We start from the raw sequence: 14,151 nt of genomic DNA on the forward strand, positions 1-14,151 counted from the left end.
TTCGGTCAGGAACCGGCGAGATCAATCAACACCTCCGCGGAAGCCTCCTCGTCATCATCCCCGTCCATGATCCGAGACAAGCTGCGGACCATGGTGTCTGCTTCTTTGGCGGTGGCAGCCGCTGCAGCGGTGGCGCGAACAGGACAAGGTTGACGGCGACGACGGGCCATCGGTCGGTCTGTCCTTTGGGCTCGTGGGCCATGGAGACACAAAATGGAGGGCTGGGATCTGGCCGAGAACTCGTGCTGAGAGGACGATGTACCTGGATCGCGGTGTGCTGGGGGCGACTTGTCGGGATCCGCGGTATGCTGGGGACGGAGCTACGGGAGAAGACGGAGAAGGGAGGTGGCGAGCTCAGAGGAGGAATGTTTTCCAAGATAACCATCGTTTTGTTTTCCAAGATGTGAGGAGGAATGTTTTATTTTACACTGCTTTTGGTCTAATCCGCCTGTAAAATTATTGTGCTCACTGGTCTCCCAAACAATTAATTTTGGTTTGGTCTGGAAAAATTATCAAGCCTGTAATTTACAAATGTTTTGGACCAAGTACCAAACTTCCAAACAGCACCTAACTAAAAATTATGGAGGCATCAACCGGGCTTATTGAGAATTGACTAGGTTTGTATAAATACGTGCAACTTTTATATTTTTAAATAAGTTTATTATGAAAGTATATGTCTATATAATGGTACTAATTATGTAATATATATATATATTAATAGTTTTTATTTATATTTTGTCAAAGTTAAAAGTGCTTGACTTGTCGGGAAGGGGAGTCCGGGGCAAGGCTTGTAAACCAGCTCATGGCGGCCGGCGTGAGCATGACAGAAAGATAGTTTGTCATGACACTGGTGTCTCCTCCGGCGGTGCAGATAGCAGTGGCGTAAGCCTGTAGTCACTGTGTCGGGTTCATCCTTTCTTCGTAGGGCTCGACCCCAGTGATTTTGAAACCACGGGGCCACTGAAGTGTTTGGAGCGCCCTTGTGAATGCTAGGGGCCCCTCAGGATTGTCGGTGCCATCGTCTGCGGCGTTGCCATCGGCGAGCGGCTCGAGAGCTGAAGCTGGGTTATCGTACTCTTGCTCGTACTCCTAGCGGCGGCGTACTTCATCTTCATGGCGACCGAAGCGGCGTTCGTCGATACGTCGTCGTGCATCTTGAAGATTGTTGAGGTGCACTCGGACGTCCTGGTCGACCTCCTGGTCAGGTTGGCGCTGATATTCAATGCGGTTGCCCCTAGCTCCACCCTGGAGGGGTTGCCTGTCGTCGCGGTGCTAGTCGGTGAAGCGACTTGGGCGACGATCGGACCTTGTGGCGACTGATCAGCGAATCGAGGTTGTGGAGTAAGAAGGTCTCTGATCCTAGCGGATCTCATTGACCTAGCAATGTGCCGCTTTAAGCATTGCGGCGACCTTGGCGACCTCCGGTGTCTGCGGGAGCCAGGCGAGCTCATTGGCGGCCACGACCAGGTTGGCACTTGGAGTCTTGTAGACATCATGGCCGTCAACGCAGAGCAACTCATCGTCGAGGTTGCGCTGGAGTGGCCTTCCTTGCGAGTTGAGCTGCTGCTCGGCCATCGCAAGGGTCATCTCGTTTGCTCGGCGTTGTGCGCGGTTGACGTTCTGGTTCTCACGAGTGGCGCATTCCTCCTCGGTTTCGCCATTCCGAGGGGGGCTGTCGACGCTGACGTTGAAGATTACGCCGCCACAGAATGGAGGGGGAAGAAGTAGCTCAGTGGTTGTTTCAGTGATGGTCTCCGTAGAGCCCTAGGACTCGGAGTCCGGATTCTCCTCTGGGATGGTATGGAGGGACACTCCAGAGCGTCGGCCAACGAGGAGCATGTTGACGGCCGGCGGAGGCTGGTCGACGATCTGGTCGGTGGGAGGATGGACATCTCCAACCTGGTCGACCAATTTGCCCCTCAGGGCATCTTGGTAAGCGGCAGCGGCGTTGGTGAACCCGAAGGGTAGGGCCATAGCCCCTGGAGTTTTCCGAGCAGCCTTCGATAGATCTAGATCGAAGGGTGGTCGGCGCTGAACCAGAGTGTCTAGAGCCGATTCAGCGATGGAGAGGCAATCGGCGAGCTTCAGATCAACCCGATCGATAGACGTGATCAGATCATCATTGTTGATCTGCCTCCTCTAGTAGCGAGGAAGCGTGTGGCGAGTCATCGATGAAGGCGACCTCGGAGGCGGTTCCAAGATCGGATCTGCAGTCACGGGCGCGGGGGTGATCGGCGTAGAATCGATCTGCACTGGCCCGAGGAGCTCTCCGACTCTGTCAGCGTTGATGATCCACGAGATCGATCCGACCGTGAAGATCTGGCCAGACTGTGGGAGGGACGAAGAGCCTGTGGAAAAAGCCATCTTGTTCGACAAGGATATCGTCGGCAGTTCTCCAAGGGGTATCCCACGAAGGTAGATTAATCGGCAGAGAAGCGTGTGATCAAGAACAAGAAGGCAACAGAGACACACGAGTTAGACAGGTTCAGGCCAAGGCCGAGGGGTATCCCATTTGTAGGGAAGACGACCAAGACGAGAGTGGTACATGGCGGGAGAACACAAGGCCGACGGAGGTCCAGGAAACCCTCGACGGGCCTCGCGGCCGGTGGAAGAGAAAGCGTCTGCGGGGCAGGAGTCGGTGACGCTGGTGTCCGAGGGTAGTTGGCTAGGGTACGAAAAGTTACCTTTCTACCCCAGGGTGCCATGTTGGCAATCATGACTACCGGTCAACCCTTATGTAATTTCCCATCGCCCCAGGCTATGCTCTATAAATACCCTAGATCGCAATGCTTTAAAGGATAGGTTTTTTAACAATTAATGGGCATTTATTCAGCAATTAATTCCTCATTTCCCTCCCTTTGTTACCTTCGGTCTAGATTATACTTGACCCATGTGGGAAATCCTCCTCCTCCCCCGCCTAGTCTCTTGCGAGGGTGGGAGGCCAGGAGTAACCCCACAGTTGGCGCTATCCGTGGGGACCCCATCACACCCCGTCCATGGGGAATTATTTTATGAGCACCATAAATTGGAAATGATGAAATTTACCTTTACCGTCTCAAAAACTGAATCATTTTTGTATGTGTATATTCTTAGGCCTAATCATTGGCTTAGGACTTGGGAGTGGTGCAATGGTTCTCATTCTAGCCATAAGCACCACATTACTGATACATAAAGTCAAGGCAGAAAGAAAGAAGAGGCTAAGGCAAAGATTTTTCAAGCAAAATCATGGGCAGTTGTTACAACAATTGGTATGTCAAAGAGTAGATATAGGAGAAAGAATGATCATTGCACTAGAAGAGCTCGGGAAAGCCACTAACAACTTTGATAAATCTCGTGAGCTTGGTGGTGGAGGACATGGCATAGTCTACAAGGGACTTTTATCAAGTCAACATGTTGTTGCAATTAAGAAGGCAAAGATCATGATACAAAAAGAAATCAATGAGTTTATAAATGAGGTTGTAATTCTTTTTAGGTAAACCATCAAAATATTGTGAAATTACTTGGATGTTGCCTTGAGACTAGAAGCCCCATTACTTGTTTATGAGTTCATATCCAACGGAACTCTTTATAAGCATCTTCATGTCAGAGCTCCAACATCAATTTCTTGGAAAAATAGGCTTAGGATTGCTGTTGAAATTGCAAGAGCTCTCACATATCTTCACTCCTTAGTCTCTACGCCAATAGTCCATAGGGATATCAAGTCCCTTAACATACTTCTTGATGATAATCTAACTGTTAAATTGTCAGACTTTGGAGCTTCAAGATATATTCCTATTGATCAAGAAGGGATACATACAAATGTACAAGGGATGTCAGGGTATTTGCATCCTATGTACCATAGCATGGGACTCCTTACCGAGAAGAGTGATGTCTATTGTTTTGGTGTGATCCTTATAGAGTTGCTTACCAGAGAGAACCCAAAATTGCTATAGATCCCATCAAGGTTTTGCTCTTGTTAACCACTTTTGCAGTTTGCTCTCACTATGCCAGATTTGCACATCACTGCCGACCTCATCACTGCCGGATTTGTGAGAACCGGCAGTGACGTACTTTCACTGCCGGTTATGAGCTTGAAAATGAAAAAATGATTGGGGCTGGGCTAAAACCGGCAGTGAAGGATCACATCACTACCGGTTTGTGGCTTGAACCGGCAGTGTTTTGGCAGGCACTCATTACTGCCAGTTTAAACCAAGAGCCAACAGTGATTGGGCACTATCACTATCGGTTCTAGCCAAGAGCCGATGGTGATAAGCCTACAACACAAAAAGGATGCAGCCATCCTCTTCTTCCTCTCCTCTTCCATCCCGAGAACAGAGGCGCGCTTTTAGGCCCTTCCCTCCATTGTTGTGGCTGCTCTTCACCATGAAGCTAGTGCTTAGATTTTGAAGAATGGCTTGATCTTTTTGCTTTAAGGTTAGTAACAAACATCCACTCCTTTGATTTTGTTGCTTAATTAGCTTCATTTTGATGGTTATATTGCTTGATTCTCATTCTAGTTCTTTCTCCATTCTAGAGAGCACTTTTCCAATTGGACATTTGTGCAAGCCTCAAATTGTGGTGAATCCATCATCCAAAAGGTTGGTGTCTATGAACACATTTAAATTCCTAGCTAATTATTCCATGGTGGTCAAGATCATCATTGTTAGTATGTGATGCTATATTTAGTTCTTAGAAGTAGAGTAGAATAGTTGTTCTTCAATATTGTGCAATAATTGTTTTTTGCTATGATTTTCAATGTACAGGGCCGAGGCTACTAATTTCAATTTTTCAATAATTAGTGTACAATAATGTTTTTCAAAAATGGTACTTTCCAGCTACAATTGTTGTTCATGAAGCTTGATTTCTTATTAATTCTTTGTAATTACTGTCTCAGTATTTTTTTGTGCAGAGATGGATCGAGAGTGGATGCATCTGTCCCGAACGGACAAGTGGTACATGCATGGCGTCAGCCAGTTTATCACCGATGCCAAAGCCCATGCTGGGAATGGGAACCCTGTCTTCTACCTATGCAAAGATTGCAAGAATCATAGGAACTTTCGTCAAATTGAGTCTATACGATCACACTTGATTACCAGGGGGTTCATGCCAAACTATACGATATGGACTATGCATGGCGAGGTTGGTGTGAATGTTCTGCGGGAAAACGATGATGATGTGGACATGCCTGACGTAGCCATCCACGATGCTGACGAGGAACCCGGTGTCAATACGGAACCTATGGCCACAGTTAATACTGTGTTTAGGAACACGCTAGCTGACGACACCTAGGATAACGATGGCATTTCTCAGCTGCTACGTAATATAGAGACCGGATGTCTTAGTGAAAGACAGCTGAGAAAGCTAGAGAAAATGAGACAAGATGGCAAAACACCATTGTATAGGAATTGTCCAATAAGCAAACTAGAAGCCGACATCATGCTGTTAGAGTTCAAATCAATAAACGGATTGAGCGATAAAGGCTTCGATCAGTTGTTAGCTATAATAAGGAAAATGCTCCCAGAAAAAAATGAGTTGCCACAAAAGACATACTTGGCCAAGCAAATGATCTGCCCCATCGGCCTCAAGGTTGAAAAAATCTACGCGTGTTCCAATGATTGCATATTGTACCGTGGAGAAAAATACAAAGACTTGGACAAGTGCCCCAAGTGTGAAACTCCACGGTATAAGGAAGGGTCGTCAGATGAGGGTACCAAGACCAGAGGAGGTCCCGTAAATGTCGTTTAGTATTTTCCTATAGCTCCCCGGGTGCATAGGCTGTTTGCATGTGCAAAGTCAGCCAAACTGTTGCGCTGGCATGGCGAAGAGCGTAAGAAAGATACAATGATGAGGCACCCCGCCGATGGGCATGACTGGAGGACTATCAATACTATGTTCTATAAGGACATCGGTGGAGAGGTAAGGCACCTTTGGTTTGCTTTGAGCACAGATGGGATGAATCCTTTCGACCAGGTTAGAAGCAATCATAGCACTTGGGCAGTGACGCTCTGTATATACAACCTTCCACCTTGGGTCTGTATGAAGCGGTCGTACATCTAGATGCCACTACTGATCCAAGGGACAAGACAGCCTGGGAATGACATCGATGTGTTTCTGGAACCAGTGATCGATGAACTAATGGAGATGTTTAAAAAGGGTGTGTCGGATGTTTGGGACGAGTACAAAAAGGAACATGTCACGATCAAGGAAGTACTTATCGCTACAATCACCGACCTACCAGGTCGAGGTTCGTTGTCCGAAGAGAAGACAAAAGGCTATACTGGATGTGTCGAGTGCTTGGATGACACCGATGCGGTAAATCTGCCAAATAACTCAAAGATAGTTTATATGGGACACCGTAGGTTCCTACCTAAGGATCACCCTTACCGCAGGAACAGAAAAGATTTCAATGGTACTATTGAGAAACGCTTAGCTCCAAAATATTGAGATGGGCCTGCGATACTTCGAGAACTCAACAAACTGGAGGTTGTCCTTGGGAAGGGGGACAATGCAGTAGCAGCGCCTGATGGGAGCGTTTGGAAGAAAAAATCGGTTTTCTAGAAACTACCTTACTGGTCATTTCTGAGTGTACGCCACTGTCTTGATCCCATGCACATCAAAAAAACGTGTGCGCTAACACTCTTAACACCTTGATGGACACCGGGGGGGGCATCGAAGGATTCACTAGCCACACGTCTGGACATGCAATACTTGGGAATCAGGAAGGAGCTGCATCCCGTGGAACTAGAGAATGGCCAGTTCGAACTTCCGGTTGCGTCATGGACATTGAAGAAGGAAGAAAAGCGTGCGCTTATTTCTTTCTTCAATGAACTCTTAACAAACTGAAGCAAGATCAAGGCTACCATGCGAACATCTAACAAATTTTCCTCAGATCTCTCAAGGAAACTTAGTCGAGATACTAGATCTGCAAGTCGCCAAGGAAGGAGGTGGAGAAGTTGTTGATGTTGCCCTATTGGCAGCAACATGTGTCAAAGTTTAGAGCTGAGGAACGACCAATGATGAGGCATGTTGAGATGACGCTAGAAAGCATCCAAGCTTCAAAGGAGTTTTCTAGCGACGTGACAGATGACGACATATCTAGTGAAGACAATATACTTTAGGTGAGGAGTTGGGATTAATTTAGGTTGGATCTGAGGAAAATTTGTTAGATGTTCGCATGGTAGCCTTGATTCAGTTTGTTAAGAGTCACAATGCATGTGTGAGACATATCGCCAGTGGTAGGTTCGATCTTGCTTCAAAGGAGTTGCTTCGGTTTTTCAGTGATAGGCAATAATACGCCTATTGACAGAGACCTGTGTGGTGAGAATTTTTTTAAAATTTTAACACTTTTTCAAAACTAATTTTAAATCTAGCACTCTCGGTTTTTTTTTAAAAAAAACTAACACTTTTGGCCACGCCTATTGCCCTAGCGCGGCCAAATGCCTGTGCCGCGTCATGCATGGTGGCGCGACAGAGGGCTGGCATGGCGACGACCAGAAGCGCTGACCGCTGACGTGGTAGGGCCTGCCGCGCCACCGACCTTGGTGCGGCAGTGCCGCGCCCTGATCCGTGGCGCGGCTGGGCCAAATAAATACCGCGCGCGAACCCCGCTTGGTCGAGCAGCCACGCCACCTGGCCGCCGCGCCTGCCGCCCACCCGGGGTACCTAGACGGTTTAATCGAAACACGTCGTGTCCGTCTTTTGTTGAATTATTTTCACGGCCGAATAAAGAATTTGATAAGCCAATGATTTGTTTTTCGTCTTTCATAATACGGTTATGCACCATTTTAACTAATCAATTACGAAAATTTGCCACCGGCATCGAGATACGTCGGGACTGTCGGTTCCCGAACTAGTTGGTACTTAATCTCGCCGGCAGTGCTGCCACGACGTAAAGAAATAAATAAGAAGCAAGTTGACAAGCTGCCACATAACATATTCATTGTTTTGACATAAGTTTGACATAACATAACCAAATAACCCCACAAGTTTCGGATGCCAATATTTGTTTGACCTAACAAACTAAGACCCAGGAGTGTAAGGATCCCTCGGACGTCTCTGTCTCTTCGGATTTATTGGCAACACATTGGGAGTATAGCCAACGTCAGTATGGTCGCGTCGACGGTGCGTACGGCTCGTACCCTGCAAGTATGTGATATGCACGATTACTTATAATTCTTTATGATCGTTAGTTTATGGAGCCTACGTATTTAAAGAAACTACCTTTGTTAGTACCTGTGAGGCTCCTTGGGTACCAAGCGGGGCACCACCTAGCTGAGACATGCCGATCTCGTCCTGTGGCCAATCTTCCCACTGGTCGTCGTCGTCGTCCTCCTCCTCGTCTTTGGTTGCAGGGTCCTTGCCAGCGCTATGATGTGGTGGTGTACGCACCGCGGAAGTGGCACCTGTCATCTGCTAAGAAGAGTCGGCTGGTGTCCTCAAAGAGGCTGAAGACGTGCCACCCGACCGCGCCGGGAGTGGCGGTTCCACATAAGGAGTGTCCATGCAGCTCGGCCTCTGAGCTAGCTTCCTGCAGCTCTTCTTCACCTTCTACATAAATAGACGTTAAAGATAGTGCATTTCCCAAACGCATATACACTGAACAAACATTTTCGGAATGGACTAGTTTATATTTACCGCCACAAAAGCCGTGAGAACGCATGGCCCTAGCCCTCTAGACTCGTAAAGCCGGTACACTGCTTCGTTGGACAGCCTCGACAATTGTGTCGCCTGGGTACAGAAACGCGGTTGAACAGTTTTAGTATACATACTTAATACCAAATGGATAACAAATTGTACCATTCAAGTATCTTACCACGTATCTTTGTAGCAGGGCTCTCTGTAGTTGTGTGTCCACTCTAGTGGCAATGTCGTACACATCTTCGATCACATCTTCCTCCAAGTCCTCGTCAATCGCTTCCTCAGTGTACGGGGGCTTGATATGTGTCCTCGTAGACCTGTAAAGCCAGCGTAGGTACTCGTCGAAGGTGTGCTGGTCGTGTGGAGGACCCGCAAGGACCGACTGCCATTCCCTGGTCTCCCACAAGTGGATGTGCGCGTTGTGTGTCATGTGCCAATCCTTGGTCTTGTACCTCTTCCTACGGTCATACCTGCAACAAAACGATGTTAGTTGTACCACACACACCTCTGAATTGTAGCTCTGTTATTAATCGATAACTCACTCGTGTAATTCTTGGTTGGTGGAGTAAAGCGGTGGTGGGCAGCCTGTCATTCTTCCAAATTGTCTGCAGACCCTGACGGGCAAGTGAATCTCGACCACGTGGAAGAAAATAAGAGGGACGTTGCAGCGATACTCGTCTGACTCGTCCCTAGTGACAGGACTGAGATAGTACTGGAGCTCCGGAGCATCCCAAGGACACCAATACACCTGAACATTTCGTAATTGAGTTAGGCTGTGATATAGTGTAGATCGAACAAGACACAAGTATGATAGTAAAGAGAGCGTAACTTGGTGCTATGTCAGGACGTCGAGACCGTCCGTGTACTCCCTGTACTTGCGTCTCCCATTCCCTCTAACTAACTCTGATTCCGTCTAGATAAACAGAGCTGTAGGGAGTGTATCACGTCCGTTCCAGTGCTGCATTGAACATGATAATGAATTAGCCATTAATAAACTCATCATATGTAACCATATCGAAGAATATAATGAACCAAAGTACTTACCGGTAAACCAAGATTAAGGGGCCTCCCAATGGGCCATCGTTCCCAACACCAAACCTAGAGTAGGTACGAGCAACCCCCAAGGTTCCCGTACACTAAGGTGCGACGGCAGGCAACACATAGCTGTCGATACGTCCATGCCAGGACTGCACTGCCCTAGCTATACGCCGCTATGTTCTCCCACGACTGACATAGTATGTCAAGGAAGATCTAGCTGATAGTGTTGCCTGAGGCGTCTGGGAAGAGAAAAGCACCAAGAAAGTGCCAGAGCCAAACTCGAGCGAACCTGTCGATCTGAGCCTCCTCAGCCTGTGGGTCTAAGTAATCAAAGCGCTCCGTGATCCAGGACGACGAAACATCGAAAGTTTTCCTGAAATTTACCAAACAAAATGAGACCCGATGGCTGCAGGAAAGCAATACAAGTATTAAATAAGCTTCAATTTCTCACTTATTTTTCTTGGAAGCCTCATCATCCGGTGGAAGAAAGCCAGTAAACTGAGCCACCAGCTCCCTCCAGTGATCGTTGTCAACTATCCCTGTCACTGGAAGTCCCCCCAACCGAAGGCCTAAAATAGCCTTCACGTCCTGCAACGTCAAAGTTATCTCGCCACAAGGTAGGTGGAACGTGTGGGTCTCAGGCCTCCACCTGTTATAAGAATAGAACGACTGTTAGTTGCCTCAAATTTGTTACAAAAAAGTTTACGTACAAAGAATGCACTCACACCTGTCTACAGCTGCAGTAAGTAGTGCTGGGTCAAGGGGCGGAAGACCATAGTTGACAACACGGACAAGCTCAAGGAAGCCGACACGCCGTATGTACGGCGCATAACGCTCGTCCCACTGGTGCGCCCTGGTGTGCGTGCGAGGCCTCAAAGGAGGCAAGGCCACCTCTGCGTCGGTGTCACTCAAGATGTGTGCTCGGTGCTGGTCATCGTACTCCACCTCAAGAATGGGGTACAATGGGTGCTGCGTCGGATGGGCCATACTGTTATAAATTGATAAACAAAGCGTTAGAGTATTCAAATTAATAAAATTTAAATTAACATTAGTAAGTTCACAAACAAATTCACTAACCTAACTATCCTAAATCCCTAAACCCAAAATCCTAACTATACTAGATAATAAATACATAATCAATCTATAAAATCCCTAAACCCTTTTGGGTTTAGGGTAAACTAGTATCTATACCAAAAATCCCTAACTAAATAACTAACTATAAACTAAATAACAAATACATAATCAATCCCTAAACCCAAAATCCTAACTATACTAGAACACACTACCTCGAACCTAAAAACTACCTACGTAAATCACAAACAAATTCACTAACCTAACTATCCTAAATCACTAACTATCATAAATCAATAACAATCATAAAACCCTAACTATTCTAAATTACTAACTATCCTAAATCACTAATTATCCTAAATCAATAATAATAAAAAAATATTAAATCGAGAGGGGTGTACCTTAGGAGCGGGCCGCCTTGACGCGCCGGCGTTCGTGGCGCGGCTGGCGCGGGCAGTGCACGGCGCGAGTGGCCAGGCGCGACGTGGGCGGGCGGGCGTGTGCGCGGCGTGGCGGCGGGGGGCATGCGGCTAGCGGCGGCGGCGGCGGGCGGGCGGCCAGGGGTGCGTGCGAGCGGGCGGGGCTCACGCGGTATTTATTTGGCCCAGCCGTGCCACGGATCAGGGCGCGGCACTGTCGCGCCAAGGTCGGTGGCGCGGCAGGCGCTGCCACGTTAGCGATCAGCGCTTGTTGTCGTCGCCACGTCAGCCCTCTGCCGCGCCACCATGCATGGCGCGGCATAGGCATTTAGCCGCGCCAAGGCAATAGGCGCGGCCAAAAGTGTTAGTTCAAAAAAAACCGAGAGTGTTAGATTTAAAATTAGTTTCGAAAAAGTGTTAAAAAAATCTGTGGTGACTATGTCAATTTCAAAATCTGTTGGCATAGTATTCCAAGGTGCTCATCAAGATAGTGTTTGCATGTGTGTGCGTTTATAGTGATGAATGTATGTACATGTTTGTGGGCGTCTGTGTCTCTACTATATGATTCACAGCTGAAAAAGAGTGGTGACTAGTGAATCATATATGTTTGTATTCACAAGATCAATTATCCCATATTTTCACGAAGAGAACTAATCATTCAGCAGTGTGACACTTCAATATGCCAACGTATGTAGAGCACGTCATTGCTCGGTATATTTCGAGAGTACTCTATCCATCCCAAATCGTAAGTTATTCAACTTTCCAAGAGAGTCAAAGCATCTCAAGTTTGGTTAAATTTATATAATAAAATAATAATGTTTATGATATCAACTAATTATCATTAGATTCTTTATTATTTATGTTTTCATAGTATACTATTTGATGACATAAATCTTTGTAATTTTCACTATAATTTTGGTAAAACTTAAGATGCTTTGACTCTCCAAAAGAGCTGGAATGACTTATAATTTGGAACGGATGGGGTAATATGTACAACTCTTTTCGTGGAAACAAGAAGTCACGTTTTCATTTTTGTTTTACTTCCCCGGCCGAGAGATGCAATTGGGAAAATGTGAAGAATCATGACGCAAGCATGCAATAAGCACATATATATGTAGTATGTAGTATTTCAGATATGTACACATTGTCCAGCACTCCAGGAGGCCGTGTAAACTCAGGAAGTAATTAATAAAGGAAAATGTAAATCAAAAGACGTCGACTTCGCCTGGACAAAGCCATCAGCCAGCAGCAATCCCACCAAACTTTTCTAGGCCAGCCGCTCCATCCACCCGGACGACGTACGAGCGAGCGCCTGCTGGTCCCTCCCCGGTGGACCCTAGCTCGTATCCGGTGTCTCTACATACACACGCTCCTAGCTGCTAGTGCTAGGGCTTGTGGAGGATGCCCCTGGCGTACACGGCGGCCTCCACGAGGGTGGTGATCTCGTCGGCGACGTCCGTGACGTTGCACCGGTTCCCCTGGAACGTGTCCGCCACCGCCGTCGGCCTCGCCGCCGCCACGCAGTCCAGCAGGCTCTGGTTGCACAACAAGTTGAGGTAGTCGTCTGCATTGCATGCGTTCCATGCACGCACGCACACACAAGCAAAGAACACATCAGTTAATTAAAGCAGCAGGCAGGATGAAAACGAGAAAAGAGATCGAAGAGAGATCTTGTACTACTCGATCGATCTTGGAATAAATGAACGAAGAATGCTTGTGATGGAACAATTGTTGCATATATGTATTACGTACTGTCGGTGGCCTGGACGCAAGCGTCGTGGAGCATGCAGCAGGCGTCGATGGCGTCGCAGGGGGACTCGCCGGGGCACCCCGTGTAGGACACGCCGCAGTACTTGCCGTAGCGCATCAGCGGCGCTGCTCATCATCGATGCCAAAAACATACATACAGTCAGTTGCATGCATTGGTTCCACGCACGCAACATTCAGACACGCAACTAATACGTACCCGTGCAGTGCTGGGACTCGCACGCTCGGCTGCACTCCTGCACGCGGATGCACACAGATGGATCATCGCATTGCAATGAGTATATATATACATATGCGTCCATGCTTCATGGACTGAAAGGTATATATATGGGTCAGAGACGATACCGAGTCCTCGTCGCCGCCGCCGAAGATGCTGCCGGCGGCGGTGGGCGACTGGCTGCTGGCGACGGCGAGCAGCAGGATGAGAAGAGGAGGAAGACGAAGAAGACGACGATGACAATGACCAGTACTGCACCTCTGTTGCAGGGGATAACGGACGACGGCGAGCTCCCTTCTTCTTCCGTCCATTAATGGACAACTGGTAGCTGGTGATTCGGAGAAGGGATTGGGCCGGGGAGTGCTGCTCAATGGATCAAAGGCTGGGTACTTGCTGCGTTTCGGCGGTTTTCTTGCAGCATGCAGCAGGTTTATTTGAGCTGCTGAATGAAAGCTAAATATGAACGAATTATTAATAGGGGATTATATATAAGTGCGAATTTAAGTTTGGTGCGGGTTGGTTGGGAAAAATGCAGCTGTTCGAAGTAGTCCACCAATTGCTTCGCACAATAAACTGATGGATGGAGGATGGCCGATGGCGACGACTCGACGGAGAACCTCACAGAACTAATAATATTTTGTTGCTTTGTTTCCCTCTACTCATCGTGACGTTAAGTAACAGTACTTCAACTACTGGCTCGTGCTTGAGGCTTACTTAATCCGGAGATGAACTGGTGGCGTGTCAGCATACGCTCCAGAATTTCAGTACGTTTGAACCTTATCTAAGGGGGAAAAAAAAGATTCCGTGATATATGTTAGCTCAACTGCCAGAGCTAGCTAGCGGACCAACGCTCGCTCAGGGTGGTTGCCCGCCCGGTGATCTCCACGTTTTGTTGCTCTTTGTTTGCCGGGAGCCCGGGACATGTTGCTGCCTATGCCTCGTTGCATGTCCTTGTCTAGTTGCCGTTTTCTGGGGGCACTGATGATTACGGCCAAAGATTGGTTCAGTAATTTGACCATTCCT

At 47.6% G+C, this 14,151-nt stretch overlaps 1 protein-coding gene across 3 annotated transcripts; it reads right to left on the minus strand.

The window, feature by feature from the left end:
* Positions 1-12,244: 12,244 nt before the first annotated feature.
* Positions 12,245-13,561, minus strand: LOC136482407 (phospholipase A2 homolog 3-like). Of its 3 annotated transcripts, none has more exons than XM_066479622.1 (5): positions 13,387-13,561; positions 13,257-13,308; positions 13,111-13,147; positions 12,897-13,019; positions 12,245-12,708 (listed from the first exon to the last, which is right to left on the minus strand). In XM_066479622.1, exons 1-5 carry the CDS (start codon positions 13,437-13,439, stop codon positions 12,530-12,532), a joined length of 444 nt encoding a protein of 147 aa, XP_066335719.1. In that variant the 5' UTR covers positions 13,440-13,561; the 3' UTR covers positions 12,245-12,529. The 3 variants fall into 3 exon arrangements, with proteins under 3 accessions (XP_066335719.1, XP_066335718.1, XP_066335717.1); XM_066479621.1 differs by having other exon boundaries at positions 13,257-13,311; XM_066479620.1 differs by having other exon boundaries at positions 13,257-13,561.
* Positions 13,562-14,151: the final 590 nt, after the last annotated feature.

Source organism: Miscanthus floridulus, chromosome 9 (assembly GCF_019320115.1).
Source record: "Miscanthus floridulus cultivar M001 chromosome 9, ASM1932011v1, whole genome shotgun sequence".
NCBI lineage: Eukaryota > Viridiplantae > Streptophyta > Magnoliopsida > Poales > Poaceae > Miscanthus > Miscanthus floridulus.

Bases quoted from the DNA above. Each gene is read 5' to 3' on its own strand.
- LOC136482407 (XM_066479620.1), bottom strand. From the start codon at position 13,439: ATGGACGGAAGAAGAAGGGAGCTCGCCGTCGTCCGTTATCCCCTGCAA. The intron at 13,020-13,110 runs GTACGTATTAGT...GATGATGAGCAG, and splicing joins CGAGTCCCAGCACTGCACGG to CGCCGCTGATGCGCTACGGC. The intron at 12,709-12,896 runs GTACGTAATACA...CATGCAATGCAG, and splicing joins TTGCGTCCAGGCCACCGACA to ACGACTACCTCAACTTGTTG.